General features: G+C 40.6%; 1 protein-coding gene across 1 annotated transcript in view; it reads left to right on the top strand.

Moving 5' to 3' along the window:
• LOC144082577 (atlastin-3-like) overlaps window positions 1-16,120 on the top strand; it is a 31,553-nt gene extending 15,433 nt beyond the window's left edge. Inside the window, exons 6-14 of the mRNA XM_077609828.1 lie at window positions 12-68; window positions 163-255; window positions 318-456; window positions 11,031-11,158; window positions 11,226-11,282; window positions 11,357-11,428; window positions 13,012-13,203; window positions 13,285-13,524; window positions 15,495-16,120. Of these exons, the coding sequence (XP_077465954.1) occupies window positions 12-68; window positions 163-255; window positions 318-456; window positions 11,031-11,158; window positions 11,226-11,282; window positions 11,357-11,428; window positions 13,012-13,203; window positions 13,285-13,524; window positions 15,495-15,557 (1,041 nt within the window). The 3' untranslated portion in view covers window positions 15,558-16,120. The remainder of the gene's footprint in view (window positions 1-11; window positions 69-162; window positions 256-317; window positions 457-11,030; window positions 11,159-11,225; window positions 11,283-11,356; window positions 11,429-13,011; window positions 13,204-13,284; window positions 13,525-15,494) is intronic.
• The last annotated feature ends 757 nt before the right edge of the window (window positions 16,121-16,877 follow it).

Below are 16,877 nucleotides of genomic sequence, written 5' to 3'. Positions count from 1 at the left end.
TCCATTCATAGCTGTTCACCGAATATGGCCGCTTGGCTTTGGATGAGATCTTCCTGAAACCCTTCCAGGTAAGTCGGCTCGCACCTGAGTTTTATGATTTGAAATGATTTATTTTTGTTCCGTACAGTCGTTGTTGAAATTATTTATTTTTGTTCCGTACAGTCCTTGTTGTTCCTCATCCGCGATTGGAGCTTTCCCTACGAGTACAGCTACGGATTTACAGGAGGCAATGAATTTCTGGAGAAACGGTTACAGGTAACGGAATGAGCTCGGCGAGGTTCCTTCGGGAATTGAACTTTTGTGCTTTATTGGCCTAGGTGAAGGAAGCCCAGCACGAGGAGCTGCAAACGGTCAGAGAGCACATCCACTCATGCTTCACCAGCATTTCCTGCTTCCTGCTGCCACACCCTGGCTTGAAAGTTGCGACCAGTCCTTCCTTTGAGGGACAACTTAATGGTAAGAATTTTCCATTGCCAAACAATAGCTCCCAAATTAAATCATTCAATCTCAATGTATCAATTATACAGTGCCTTGAAAAAGTATTTGCCCCTTCCTGATTTCTGTGTTTTTTGCATATTTACCACACACAGGTTTCAGACTAGAGATGAGATCTTAAGCCCAAGCCCGACCCCGACCCAACCCGAAATGGGTCGGGCCTAAAATGTCAATCATAACTTTGGGTTCGGGTCGAGTCGGGTCGAGTCGGGCCGAGCTTCTCTCTCGCTGACTTTAAAAAATATATATATATGTTTACAAAAGTGTATACTAAAACGATGTGTGGATACTAAACTAAGGAATACTTACTATAAAGAAAACAAAGAAGGCGCTATAATGTAATTGCAATTGGAGCCGCAGAGCTTGCCCTGCGCACGTCACGTGAACGCTGCCCTCTTACTAATCTTCCTCTCCACAAGTCACATCTATTTTGACCTGGTATCCCCAATTTGGAGGAGCAGGAAGTTGAAGATAAACTAAAGACAGGAGAACTGAAAAGACAAACACGCATCGGTAAGAGTGAGGTTGTCAAAAGCATCAAATTGATTGTTGAATATGTTAGAAAAACTAGCTAGAAATTTGCGTTGGCTTCGCTGAATGTAGTCAATATGGCGCTTTGCTCTCATACGAGAGCAAAAAGACTGGCACCTCGACGCTGAGCGGGCGTTCAAACAACTGTGCTGGCAAAAGTGATGATCGTCAAACATCTATATTATCATATAAAAGATGTAAATTTTTATAGTCTTGTTTCACTTAGATTTTGTTACAAAAGACAGGCTTTAATCTGTTATCATAAATCACCCCTCCTCCCGACTTGGGAGTCCCGATTCCACACAAATAAAATATGAAATTTTGGTTTTGCTTCAGGCTCGGTCATGCAAATCAAGTTAATTGGTCGGGCTCAGGCCGGGACGGGCTCTAATACCCACGGGCCGGGTCGGGTCGGCGTGGATTTTTTCGGCCTGATCTTACCTCTATTTCAGACCATCAAATCAATTTTCTTATGACACAGAGAAAACCAAGAAAAGAGAAAATACAGTTTCTAAATGATGATTTTATTTACCAAGGCAGAAAATATTACAAACTTGTCTGGCACTCTGTGAAAAAGTAATTGCCCCCCTTTTGTTAAATCACAAAATAACTGTGACTCATCACAATTTTAGGAAAGCTGAGTTCAATTTCACAGGCAACACCCACACCTGATAACCACCACGTGTTGAATCAAGAAAACAATTAAATAGAATGTGTCAGACAAAGTGAAATAGGAAAGCTGAGTTCTGAGTTGAGCTGAGTTTAATTTCACAGGAAACACCCACACCCGTGGCCGGATGATTCGCCTAAAGACGTTTCGCCGACGGACGTTTGACAGACGGACAGGTCGCCGAATGGACGTTCCACCGAACGGTCAATCGGCCGAACGGAGCTTCGGCCGAGCGGAGGTTTCGCCGGCGCGCTCGCCCCGCCCCTGGATCGTGTGTGTACAAGTTTTGCAACCTCGGCCCGCGGGCCATATACGGCCCGTTAGGATTTTTAATCCGGCCCGCCGAGTAGGTAAATCATATCCCTACGGTCATCGGAGGGGTTTCTCCCCGGGAACAGTGTTTCGTGGGCGGATTTTAATGACACATGCTGAGTTTCATTATCGAGCTCCATATATTTCCCGAGTTTGAGCACTTTAAAAATCGGCGGAGGTTCCCCCCGAGCCTATCCGAGAATAGTGCGCCGTGAGCGGACTGGGTTGGACGACACCCCGCTGAATTTCTGCAGCTCCAGAAATTTTTCAAATTTGAGCCCCACACACATTGGAGGGGTTTTTCACCGAGTACAGTGCTCTGTGGGCGGACAGGGGTGACACATGCCCCGCTGGAATCCTGAGCACCATAATTTTTTTCTAAGCGTGAGCACCACACAGATCGGCGGCGTTTTTTCCCGAGCGTAACCAAGCATAGTGACACATGAGCGGATTGGGTTGGCTGATGCCCCGCTGAAATCCCGAGCTCCATACATTTTTCAAAGTATGAGCACCACACACATCAACGGTGTGTTTCCCCAGTGCCTATCCGACATTTGATGTCGCAAATACAGATACTAGTATTTGTATTTAATCATTAAATGCTGTTTTCGGCTGGATTTGACCGAATTTGAGAGCATTTTGAGCCGTTTGGCGAATGGCTCTGTTCTTAAAATGGCCGACAAGCGACGACGTCGAGCTCCATTGCCTCACAACGCGCATCGGACATCTAGTCTGTATACACGAAGAATATGTGAATTTCCTTTGTCTTCTTTTAAATAAAATACTAGTACAGTGGTACCTCGTCATACGACCGTTCGTCATACGGAATGCTCGTCTTACGGGGGAAATTTCGATCGAATAATTCGCCCGTGATGCGGTCAAAGTTTCGTGATGCGACCAAGCCAGGTTGCCATGGCATTTTTTTTGGCATATCTTTCGTGTATAACAATGTTTACGAGCACCGGATGAGCTATTCAGACCAGGAAACGCACAACGCGCATGCGCGGTGAAAAGAGGGCTTTCTGGGTAATGAAGTATACTCGTGCTCGCAAAAGTATCCCCGGTAGCAATTCTATCATAGGCGCCGTTCGAGGGGATGCGAACACAGATGCTACAAGCTAAAAGGAGCCGCTAGCCAGCGCCCCTGAAGCTCCCATGAGCAGCGGGGCGATCGCTGATAAAAGACTCTGCTCGTTGGCTGCTCATAAGAACATCGGGGGCACTGGCTCGCAACAGCATCCCCGGTAGCAACTCTATCATAGTTGCCGTTCGAGGGGATGCGAACACAGATGCTACAAGCTAAAAGGAGCCGCTAGCCAGCGCCCCTGAAGCTCCCATGAGCAGCGGGGCGATCGCTGATAAAAGACTCTGCTCGTTGGCTGCTCATAAGAACATCGGGGGCACTGGCTCGCAACAGCATCCCCGGTAGCAACTCTATCATAGTCGCCGTTCGAGGGGATGCGAACACAGATGCTACAAGCTAAAATGAGCCGCTAGCCAGCGCCCCCGAAGCTCCCATGAGCAGCGGTGCGATCGCTGATAAGACTGCTTGCTGCTCGTTGGCAAGTGGTCGTGCGTTCTCCGATTGTGAGGACATTTGTGTGCATCATTTTCGGAATATTTTGAAGGGAATAGTACGACAGCAAACAGCCCATCGATAGCGAACGTGAGGGTGGAGTGTTTGTTCTGTTTACGAGTGCGTTGTGTGGAAGGAAAAAAAAAACGAAGCCCCTCTCCCCTCGGCGAAATCCGGCCAATTTTAGTTAGATTAAACACTTTATTTCTATTAAACCACTCGTTATTTATTACTTTGTCAATATATGGCGAATTATAAGAAATAAAACTTTTTTTCAATCCAATATCCTGTTTCTGGTGTTTTTTTCAGAGAGTTGGAACGAATTAATTTGTTTCCCATTCATTTCAATGGGAAACTTTACCTCGAGTTACGAGTAACTTGTCATACGAGCTCAGTCCCGGAACGGATTAAGCTCGTATCTCGAGGTACCACTGTATAAAATACAATACTAGTATTGTATATACAAATACTAGTATTTGTATTTAATCATTAAACGCATTTTGAGCCGTTTGGCGAATGGTCGTATATATATATAGAGGTTTTTTTGCCTTATCGCGACATCATCGCGACATTTTACTGAGGAGTTCACTTCCCTGGGCTCGGTTCTAATGTCCAAAGAGCTCCAGAATTTGTATTTGATCATTAAATGCTGTTTCAGGATGGATTTAACATGATTGGTGTCATTTTATGCCGTGTACTTGTATTTAGAAATATGCCCAGCGGGGGGGCAGTACATGCCCTTGTTATTGCGGGGGGCAGTACATGCCCTTGTTATTCCTAAATGAATGTTATCTGTAACGGCCGTATATGGCCCGCGGGCCGAGGTTGCAAAACTTGTACACACACGATCCGGGGGCGGGGCGAGCGCGCCGGCGAAACCTCCGCTCGGCCGAAGCTCCGTTCGGCCGATTGACCGTTCGGTGGAACGTCCATTCGGCGACCTGTCCGTCTGTCAAACGTCCGTCGGTGAAACGTCTTTAGGCGAATCATCCGAGCACCCCCACACCTGATAACCACCATGTGTTGAATCAAGAAAACAATGAAATAGAATGTGTCAGACAAAGTGAAATAGGCTACAAGATCAGAGCATCATGCCACGATCCAATGAAATTCAAGAAGAAAGGCGAAAAAAAGTGATGGACATCCATCAGTTTAGAAAAGGTTACAAAGCCATTTCCAAGGCTTTGGGGCTCCAGCAAACCTCTGTCAGAGCTATTATCCACAAATCGATAGAACTGGGAACAGTGGCAAACCTTCCACAGAGTGGTTGGCTAGCTAAATCTACAAGAGTGCGTCTCATACAGTAGATCACAGATGAACGTAGAAAAACATTGAAATACCTGCAGGCCTCACTGGCCTCAGTTAAGGTCAGTGTTCATGACTCTACTATAAGAAAAACACTGGCCAAAGCTGGCATCCATGGCAGAGCTCCAAGGCAAAAACCATTGCTGTCCAAAAAGAATATATTGTATTTTTTCGCATATAAGCCATATTTGTCGCAAAAAAAAATAATGACTGAATCCAGAGTACGACTTACATGCCCATAAATTAGACTTGACCTGCACGAAATTGCAAGGTGACAAAGACGAAACGCCATAACGCAAGACAATGCAGCCGATAGTCATTTATTTTAAAATAGAGAAAAGATAAACAGATAAAATGTGGAAAAAACTCACTTGTGCCTGCCACTGCTCGCTCAGGGCGTCGCCATTTTAATGTAGTTAAAGTGTAGTGTTTACCATGTTAGCACATCCCAAAAGTTGATAAGGCTGATTGAAGGTCTTGCGGTTGATCATTAAAATATCAGCCTTGATACCTGTGTAATGTGTATCATGCATATTATTGCACAGAGACTTGGTGAAGTCTAGACCGCTACGGACACACTTCCTGGTTGTACTGCTCACACACTTTGTTACTTCCTTTTTTAATTTGTCTACATGCAGGCAACACCCTTTCAGAACACAGAAAGGAAATGCTTGTACATTTGTGATTATGAAAGAAAACAAAATTCTGCTTTGATTGTTTTTCTTTTTATTTCTTGTTCAAAAGTGACAACTATTGCAGTACTATGGACCAATGTTCCCTCTAATTTTTCGTTGGTCTGAGCAGAAAGTCAACCTCCCTGAGCGCACTGAGTACCAGTGTGAGCGACATCATCGGTACTCGGATGATTCGCCTAAAGACGTTTCGCCGACGGACGTTTGACAGACGGGCAGGTCGCCGAATGGACGTTTCGCCGAACGTTCATTCGGCCGAACGGAGGTTTCGCCGAAACGGGATTCGCGCGCTCGCCCCGCCCCCGGATCGTGTGTGTACAAGTTTTTCAACCTCGGCCCGCGGGCCATATACGGCCCGTTAGGATTTTTAATCCGGCCCGCCGCCGGTGTTGTCCAAATTATAGTAAAAATCTATGTTAGTCTACCATCAATGGCAGCCCGGGAATAAGCACTCTTGGGCGGGCAGATGTAGCAGAACCGAGCCGTAAAATGACAGCAATCGGGTCAAATCCATCCTAAAACAGCATTTAATGATTAAATACAAATACTGGAGCTCTTTGGACATTAGAACCGAGCCCAGGGAAGTGAATTCCTTGGTAAAATGTCGTGATGATATCGCGATGGAGGCAAAAAAACGTCTATATACGTCCATTCGCCAAACGGCTCAAAATGCTCTCAAATTCGGTCAAATCCAGCCGAAAACAGCGTTTAATGATTAAATACAAATACTGGAGCTCTTTGGACATTAGAACCGAGCCCAGGGAAGTGAATTCCTCGGTAAAATGTTGTGATGATATCGCGATGGAGGCAAAAAAACGTCTATATACGTCCATTCGCCAAACGGCTCAAAATGCTCTCAAATTCGGTCAAATCCAGCTGAAAACAGCGTTTAATGATTAAATACAAATACTAGTATTTGTATTTAATCATTAAACGCTGTTTGAACGAACGTTCATTCGGAGACCTGTCCGTCTGTCAAATGTCCGTCGGCGAAACGTCTTTAGGCGAATCATCCGGTCACGACATCATCATTGCTCGCTATGGGCACACCAGTATCACACCTGCCACAAGCAGGTGCATGTCAATGTTCCCTCTAATTTTTCATGTAAAACATGCTGTAAAACACGAAAAACGAAAAACATAAGTGGACAGAGCTAATGCTACTGGCTGCCGCTTAAACGGCTCCATCATGAAGAAAGGGGTAAAAAAAAAAAAAAAAAAAAAAAAAAAAAAAAAAAAAAAAAAAAAAAAAAAACCGTTTTTTTTTTTTTACTGCGCGCCATAGGATTTCTGCTGCGCAGAGAAGACGAGAGTAGTGCGCAATTGCGCACGCGCGCAGCTTAGAGGGAACAGTGCTATGGACCATCAAAAGAATTGAGATATTTCAACGTTAGAACCAATATGGCTGCCACAACATCTTAACCTTTTGGTAAAAAAAACAAGGCAGCTTATATGCAAGAAAATACGGCAAAGGCTCGTCTTACGTTTGCCAAAAAACATCTTGATGATCCTCCACACTTTTAGAAGAACATTCTGTGGACTGATGAGTCAAAAGTTGAGCTTATTGGAAGATACAGTGGGGCAAATAAGTATTTAGTCAAACACCAATTGTGCAAGTTATCCTACTTGAAAAGATTAGAGAGGCCTGTAATTGTCAACATGGGTAAACCTCAACCATGAGAGACAAAATGTAGGAAAAATCACATTGTTTGAGTTTTAAAGAATTTATTTGCAAATCATGGTGGAAAATAAGTGGTCAATACAAAAAGTTTATCTCAACACTTTATGTACCCTTTGTTGGCAATAACCGAGGCCAAACGTTTTCTGTAACTCTTCACCAACTTTTCACACACTATTGCTGGTATTTTGGCCCATTCCTCCTTGCAGATCTCTTGAGCAGTGATGTTTTGGGGCTGTCATTGGGCAACACGGACTTTCAACTCCCTCCACAGATTTTCTATGGGGTTGAGATCTGGAGACTGGCTAGGCCACTCCAGGACCTTGAAATGCTTCTTACGACGCCACTCCTTTGTTGCCCTGGCTGTGTTTGGGATCATTGTCATGCTGAAAGATCCAGCCACGTCTCATCTTCAATGTCCTTGCTGATGGAAGGAGATTTTCACTCAAAATCTAGGATGCAATTCTGTATTCTTTCTCCTCCAAACACGACAACCTGTGTTTCTACCAAAAAGTTCTATTTTGGTTGCATCTGACCATAACACATTCTCCCAGTCCTCTTCTGGATCATCCAAATGCCCTCTAGCGAACCACGTATTGTGGCGTATTGTGTTACTGATAGTAGCCTTTGTTACTGTGGTCCCAGCTCTCTGTAGGTCATTCACTAGGTCCCCCCGTGTGGTTCTGGGATTTTTGCTCACCGTTCTTGTTATCGTTTTGATGCCACGGGGTGAGATCTTGCATGGAGCCCCAGATCAATGGAGATTATCAGTGGTCTTGGATGTCTTCCATTTTCTAATAATTGCTCCCATAGTTGATTTCTTTACACCAAGTGTTTTACCTATTGCAGATTTTGTCTCTGTTGTCCTTCGACAGCTCTTTGGTCTTGGCCATAATGGAGTTTGGAGTATGAGAGACTGAGGTTGTGGACAGGTGTCTTTTATACCGATAATGAGTTAAAACAGATGCTATTAATACAGGTAATGAGAGGAGACCTCATTAGAAGTTAGACCTCTATGACAGCCAGAAATCTTGATTGTTTGTAAGTGACCAAATACTTATTTTCCACTCTAATTTTGAAATAAATTCTTTAAAAATCAAACAATGTGATTTTCTGTTTTTTTTCCTTCTACATTTTGTCTCTCATGATTGAGGTTTACCCATGTTGACAATTACAGGCCTCTCTAATCTTTTCAAGTAGGAGAACTTGCACAATTGGTGGTTGACTGAATACTTATTTGCCCCACTGTATGCGGCCCGTTACATTTGCCACGTCAAAGTCCAGCTTTAAATCCTATTGAAATGCTGTGGTGTGATCTGAAACGGGCTGTTCATGCTAGAAAACCCTCTAATATTGCAGAATTGGAATAATTCTGCACAGAAGAGTTGGCCAAAATTTCTCCAGAGCATTGTGAATCACTCATCACAAATTATCGTAAATGCTTGATTTCAGGTATTGCTTCCAAAGGTAGCACAACCCTCTACAGTCGTATCTCTACTTCCGAAATTAATTGGTGTTGAAATCCTTAGGTATTTCCAAATTCACAATAAAAGAGGCATCTGAAGTCATATCTTTGTTTAATTCTTGCAAGAAGAGAATACATCCATCCGCCACTCCGGTCAGGATAATTCTAACAACTCGAGGTCTCTCTCGCTAATTTATTCAAAAGATTTTAACGCCATGCCCCACAGAAGTCTAAACATCTTTAGAGTCTCATAACAATTTATCACAGTCATCAAAACAATTGTAGGTCGGCGAATCTTTCCAAGAGCGCCTGTTGTGGACCCGTCCTGCGGAGCCAAAACAGTCCACAGTTCCCAAGGGCGCTTGTTGTGGACTTATCCTGCCCAAGCCGAAAACAGTCACAGTTCTTGTTGTGAACCCATCCTGCCCAAGGCCATTCCCAGTCCTCTTGATGCGAACCACAGTCCTCACTTTTGCAAGAGATGCATTAAAATGCCCTTTGTATTAATGTCAATTACTCTTCGTTGCAAGTACATATAATATAATAATATTGATACACATCTATAATAATGATAAACCTAACAATTGGTTCCAAGACTTTTTTCGTCGCTTGAAAATTTGGTAAGTAGATGTGTACTTTATATGTAAATTCTCTAATTCGTTCCATGGTCCTCACACAACTACCAACTAAACCTTTTAAAATTGGTGAGTGTCCCAATTTTGCATGAGAAATGTGAAGCACAAAAATTAGAAAATTGTAAGGAAATTATTTATTAATGTCTTAAAATAAATAAAGCATATGAAAATGTGCCCTGCGCTGCTGAAATATCTCCCTCCAGGGCCGTTAGAGATGTAATACCGGTGTTTGTTTACCAGATGGCGGCAAGAGTCCGTTCTACCAGGGCGGAAAGCTGTCCACTTTGTAGTACCTTTTAGACTTTTACGTGTGCCCTGTGTGTGTGCATGATTGTGTGTGAAAATATGTGCCACGTTGCATTTGTAGTTTTTAATAGCTTAATAACGGATAAGGAAATGCATTTACTTTTTGTGGGATTTCGTAACTTGTATCTTTTTCGTATCTCGAGTCACTCATTTGCATAAATTTTTTTTCGTAACCTGAAACTTTCGTACCTAGAGGCATTCGCAAGTAGAGGTATGACTGTATACATACTCCCTCGTATGAAGATCTCTGTGAGCACTGGGCGGAGCGTTGTATTTTTTCTGTGTTTTTCCCCTGTTAGCCAGTGCAGAATAAAGGGAACAACAATGGGTCCAAAGCAAGCAGGTGGAATGAAGAGTTGTGCAAAGAAAAGGTGTATGACGACAATGGATATTAAGCACAAAATAATTTAAAAATATGAGTGGTGTACGTGTGGGGGAGCTTGCTCGCCAATACGAGAGGAATACTCCCCACGAGTTGGCAAGTGGCCGTGCGTTATCCTATTGTGAGGACATTTGTGTGCATCATTTTCGGGAATATTTTGAAGGGAAGACAAAAGCAAACAACCCTCAATAGGTTTCTTTTAAAAACTCCGGCTGAAGGAAATGAGGCAAGGAAAAAACAGCCAACCTGGGAGAAGAAAGGTGAAAAAAAATAAAACTAAATTAGAATTAACCTTAGTGTAAAGTTAGATTAAACTTATTTTTGAGTGTGTCTATCGTAATCCAAGTTCATTTTTAAAAAAAAATGTTATGTTACGAGCGTGTTGCCGTGCAAAAAGTCTCTCTCTCCCCATACCGCACTCCACATTGTACTGAATAATGTCTCTTTTTAGTATTCAACATTATAACAACTAGATAGTTATTAGTTACTCTGTTTGTAGATGGCGAATTAGAACAAATAAAAATGTTTTTCCACTCCAATATCCTGTTTTTTAGTGTTTTTTTCAGAGGGTGGGAACGAAATAATTTGTATTTACTAGTTCATTTCTATGAGAAAAGTTGATTTGAGATACGAGTAAAACGACATATGAGCTCGGTCCCGGAACGTATTGAGCTCGTATCGCAAGGTATTACTGTAAATAAAACCAAAGCAATTAAAGAAAATAATTGTTAAAGATGAAACATCAAAATTATAATAACTATTAAAGAAGTAACATTTTAAATTTGTACCAAAATATATTTTATTTTTAAATCTCATTATTAGATTTAATTTTGATTCACCTGGACCTCAATTGCAAACCAACTATTTTGAGAATTGTTTTGAGACTGCACAGTGAACTCTGAAGAAACACTTCAAATACTCATTTCTACTTTAATACTTTATTATTTTTCCTATAATATTTAAAGTGCTCTTGTTGTTATCAGCGGTGGCACCCGCGTTCAAAGATGAGCTGATGGTCTTGATCCCCACCCTGCTGCATCCGGACAACATGGCCGAGAAGGAGATCAACGGAAACAAAGTCACCTGCAGAGGCTTACTCGAGTACTTTAAGGTATGTCTTGCCCAATACAACTGAAGGGTTAGCTCATGCTGAAACCCTTTAAATTTTTTCTTGTCAGGCTTACATCAAAATTTACCAGGGAGAGGACCTTCCTCAGCCCAAGAGTATGCTCATGGTGAGACCCTCATGGAAAAAAAAGTATTGGCGATCATGCGCGATCTATTTTCAAACGTTCCCCCTTCTCGCCAGGCTACAGCAGAGGCCAATAACTTAGCGGCCGTTGCCGGGAGTAAAGATCAGTATTACAAGAACATGGAGAAGGTAGGTTCCTTGCTTTTTATTGGTGCAGAATGAGCATGTTTTACTGCCATTGATGGCATTAGATGTACAATGAACATCAAGAATGAATGAGTTCACATGTAAAATTCATATTTTTGGGGTTTGCAACCCACATTTTGGGTTCACTTTCTGTTGAATTTGGGACATTAAGAAGGTTGTTGATGTCTTTCCTTAGTTTCAGTGTTATAAATTGTCATATGGGGACGTTTATGGTGCATTTTTAGAAACGGTAGGTTCCTTGTTTCCATAGGCAGAATGAGCATGTTTTCAGAGCTGCCAACCTTCGTCAACCTCATTTCCGGGGTATTTCCGGAGTGAATGCGATTCACGCGAAATCAATATAAAATGTAAAAACAAATAAGCGTAGGACAATTTCAATCCAACTATTGTTACCATGTTTTTCCATTAATTGAAATATTGTGTTTTTGTAAACTATTGAAAAAGTACAGAATAATGAAAATAAGTTTATCTTTGTGTTTGGGTCCTTCTGCGTGTGTTTTACAGTCAGTAATTCCACCATGCATGTTCTGCAATGTGCAAATATCAGTCCTTTTGGAGAGGCCGTCAAAATGGTATATTTCGTCGGATAAGAAGCAATAAAGTTCTGCGAGTGTCTGGATTTCTTAAAAGTTTCATCCAAATTGCGATCCATTTTGCGCTTATTCCGAGGAGGCATATTAATAAGACTTACCAGTGCTGTGTGCGTCTACTTCCTTTAGAACAACCCCGGAAATGATAGGATTTGTTTCAAAACAAAAGACTGGTGGTTTAGTCAGCCTTAACTATACTTATTTCCCTTATGAAAAAAACAAAAACGAAAATGTTAAATCAATAGAGGCTACTTATGCGATCGATTCCAACTCGATTGCCATGCTGTTGCACAAGATGACTCATTCGTCAGAACTTGTAATTCGGATGATTCACAATGCACTTGTGTTACCGAATTCTTCCGGTTTACAGTGCAGTTAAATCAAGATGCGGAAGCCGTAGCAACGGTGTGAATTTCGAGGCATTTAAATTGAAAATTTTGTACTTTTCCAAAATGGTTCCTCCAACAAAAAAATGTAGTGAACATTTTTTTTAGATTTCCGGAGCCCGAGAGTTTGCGTTGCATTTCCGGAGAAACTCCTGAAATTCCGGAGTAGTTGGCAGCCCTGTGTTTTACTGCCTTTAAGAGCAATACAATTTTTTTGTTTGGGGGGTAGGACACAACAGCCCAGATTTTCTGCCACTTTCTGTTAATTTTATGGGACATATTGGCCTCATTTCCTGTTGATTTAGAATCATTTATTTTGATTTTAGGTTGCTTCCTCTTGAATTTGGGAAAATACGGCCAGTTCCTGTTGTCTTCCTCTGGTGAATTTATTCCGTGAATTACTTCAAATTGTCCACAATCAATGAAATTTTCGTATTTCATGTTTTTAGTCTTTCGTGGAATTATAATGATAATCTTTTGGGTTTCAGCCAAATCAAAGATTTTTAGACGTCTTTTTATTTTTTACCTTGATAAACAATTTCTGACATGTAACTGAGCAGGCAAATTTGATTCCACCAAAATCTGGCAGATGTGTGGAGGAGACCTTCCTTACGTGTCACCCGACTCGCTGGAAGAGAAGCATCAGTTTTACTTCAAGGAGGCTCTCTACAGTTTCTCTTCCACCAAAAAGATGGGCGGCCAGGAGTTCTGCGACCGCTACCAAGCGCAACTGGAGAAGGAGCTGGAAGAGATGTGGGAGTCATTCATCAAGCACAACGAGGTACGCCAGCGGGCGGAGAAAATCTGACAGATTTTGTTTTCAAATCTGTCTGAATGTGTTTTTTTTTGTTTTCTTTGAAAGTCCAAGAATTTGTTTAGCGCCTTCCGAACTCCGGCCGTGCTTTTTGTGCTGGTGTGCCTTCTCTACATTTTGTCGGGAATCCTCCTGTTCGTGGGACTGACCACCTTTGCGCTGGTGTGCGACTGCATCCTGGGTCTGGTCATGGTGGCCATCCTTACGTGGGTCTTCATCCGATACTCAGGCCGCTATGGCGGTGTGGGCACAGCCATCGACCAGGCAGCGGGGGCCGTCCTGGAGCAGGTAAGATGTGGCGTTTGCTTACCTGGCGGAAGGCCGGGGCGATATGACAAAAATTGTTAGCACGATTTAAAAATATATATAAATAAAAAAAATACAATCCGCCTATCGTTAATTATTACATCTTTTTTCTTTCAAATTTCAAACTTCTTTGAATAAGTAAATAAATTACTTTCCTCTTTATTCAATTATGAAAGTAACTATGTTACCTTACTTTAAAAGAAAAGCGAATATAAAATATGATGATTTTAAGAAGTAAGACTATAGAACAAATTAGAGAATTTACATATAAAGTACACACTAACTCAAGTTACAAAAAAAGTTCAGGAACTAATTAATTTCGTAAGTAGAAGTACGACTGTATAACGCGCACCTGAACTTTGCTTCAGATTTTTGGTATTTTGTGCGTTACACTTTGTACGGTATTTTAGTTTTAGGGCTCTTGTGACTACTTTCTGATAATTTCCAGACATCCCTTGGGTCCCTTCTTGTTCTTTCCAGTGCAAATCGAGGAATATAATTTTTTATTTGTCAAAAATAATGATCTCTAAGGAGAAACCCGGAAAGAGGTCAGAAAATAACACATTTTGAACGTAATATCTATAATATTTTGAGTATCGATTTTGATGGTGACCATACTAAATGTGAGAAAGCAAAATGGCCTTTTCCCGCTGTAGAGTTGAAAACAAGTTCAGCCCCGTGACTGACTCAATTTGTTCATTTCGCTGTTTTGATGTTGGTCACAGAGCCGCATTCTGAACTTTGAACAACCGCGAGGCCCGGAACACTGCATCAAAGCATAAGGCCATCAACAAAAATTTGACATGCTCGGTTGTGAGAAACCACCTGAAGATGAAGAAAAAGACTATTGTAATTTGAAACTCGTTCGTCATGTAAGACTGTGTCACCATTGCCGATATTAGCTGTGTATCTTTAGTGGTGATATGAATTTTCAAATATTGTCGTATGATGATATAAGACATTCAGGAAACATCTCTACAGACTTACTGCAACAGTTTTGATGAGAGTACAGATGACCATAGAAAAAATAATGAACAAAGTAAAAATTAAATTGACTATCTATACAAAATTTTGATTCATAGAATGAATAAATACATCAATCCAAGTAAAATGAACATAAATACAATCATAAGAAATTGAAAAATTAAAAATGAATAGAGATTGTTAATTGAATTAAATATCATTCAGAAAATCAAAGATTTGCTCCTGTATTTGCTTTTCCGGAGCTTGCAAAATTTCTGTTGAAGGTCACATGGATTCCAGTCAGTATCAGCAGATACTTATGGAAAAAAAAAAGAAGATCAAAGGATGAATCGTGAATATTCAATGTTTTCTCTTTTTTAAAAATAGGTTGAAATAAAAAAATATTTTGAGTTATTTGTTTTATATGTCCAAAAATATATTAAAAATAGAAATAAAAAATAAATATTTTCTTTATATATATATATATATATATATATATATATATATATATATATATATATATATTTATTTATGAAAAAATAAAAAAGGCTACAAAAAAAATTTCTATTCATGAAATTGCCCTAATAGTGGATTAATAACGTTATCTAATCTAATCTAAAAATGTTTTTTCATTTTGTATTTTAATGTTCATGAGTATTTAATACGGCTTTACCTGTGACCCGAGGTTTAGCACTACTTGGTCAGTACCCCCCCAAGTTGTGTCATTTCAAGTCATCGCATTATATTTGCGCTATTTACATTGCAGTGTGATTTTGTAAAACACAAGAGAGGCTTAAATATTGTGTGCAATCAAATTGCTCCTAATACAAAAAAGAAATTACGTAAACATTTTTCAGTTTTTATTCTCTTACTATCAAAAAAATTTAATTTGCATTTTTTCTTATAAAAATCGCTATGTACATTTTTTTAGTCTATATTGCTCACCCTAACGTTAAGTATCAAATGATTTGCTGCATTTGTGTTCTCAGGCAACGGTGGCGTTGAACAAGTCGAAAGGGCAGAACTTGGCCAACATTAAGAAATCCAGCTAAAGCTTTGGATCATCTTGCACAACGTGGACCCACTTTCAGCGCTCAAGCCTTACTTATCGTTGACACTTCAACAAAAAGTTCATCAGGAAGAACACAGTTAGGGGATTTTTATTGCTTAACATTTACGGTGATGGACATCAAAATGGATCCAACTTCTATCGCTATTAATGGCACTAAAACGTGCCTTAAATGCATTCCTTTCTCCAAGAAAATGTAACATTCCTCATCGTATCGTATCAAAACATTCCAAATTCTATGCTGGCCATTCCCAAATAGATTTTGATCCAGAACAGTAGATAATTTTTAGATATATTATTTAGCGGGAACTGGCTCTTTGATCGATGAAATTCCAATGTTTATATAGATTGACCAAGTTTCTTAATTTCTGTACAGGGAGCCACCTAGCCAAAGCTTAGCTTCGCTTTTGCAGCCTTTCGGAATGATCCACCTTCTGTTTCTCTATAAAGACTATATACATAAGAGTGTATTATTGCATAGCAAAAACGGGCAGAGTTTCAGATTGCACTTTTGTAATCAACAAAATAAATAATTGGATCATTTAACTGTCGTCTCACTTTAAGGACCTAAACATTGAACAAACTGCTACATTAACTGGGCTAAGGTAATTCCAAATGTCTTTTTTTGGTGATTAGCATTTCTTTTGCTAGGCAATGTAATTGCACGAATCAAATTAACACGTTCAGTATCATTGATGATGATAGATGTTCAATACGTATGTAACGTCCATATATCCTTTTGCTATGAATTGAATTGAGTGTCACTAGCCGACATCCAAGCTATTTGAACTGGTAGGGATGGCAGCGAATGAACTGCAGCTCTGCCAGTGCAAAGGAATTGCACATCTACCACTAATAATGGCACCCATTGAGTTATTCATTCATTCATCTACTATACCGCCCATCCTGGAGAGGGTTGCTGGAGCCTAACCCAGCTGTCTTAGGGAAAAGGGAAGACTACACCCTATACTGGTCGCCAGTCAGTCATAGGGCACACAGAGAGAGAAAGACGACCACTCACTCTCACAATCACACTTCCACCGAGTGGGAATTGAACCCAGACTGCGAAAGTCTGGCGGAACAACCACTGCACCATCGGATGGCCCCAGTGAGTTAAAATTGATTTATTCCAGGGATAATAGTTTGTTTTTGTTTTTTAATCAGAAATTTGACCTTATTGGAATTTTTGATCAGTTTTACAATGTATGGAGCTAAATCAAGGCCCGAGTATTGAAATTAAAAATAATTTTTGAGAATGAAATTTTTAACGTTTGTTCTTTGTTTAAAAAAACAAGTCACACAA

The sequence above is a fragment of the Stigmatopora argus genome, chromosome 9 (assembly GCF_051989625.1).
Source record: "Stigmatopora argus isolate UIUO_Sarg chromosome 9, RoL_Sarg_1.0, whole genome shotgun sequence".
Lineage (NCBI taxonomy): Eukaryota > Metazoa > Chordata > Actinopteri > Syngnathiformes > Syngnathidae > Stigmatopora > Stigmatopora argus.
The sequence above is the reverse complement of the archived record's forward strand: the minus strand, read 5'-3'. Positions and strand labels throughout refer to the sequence as shown.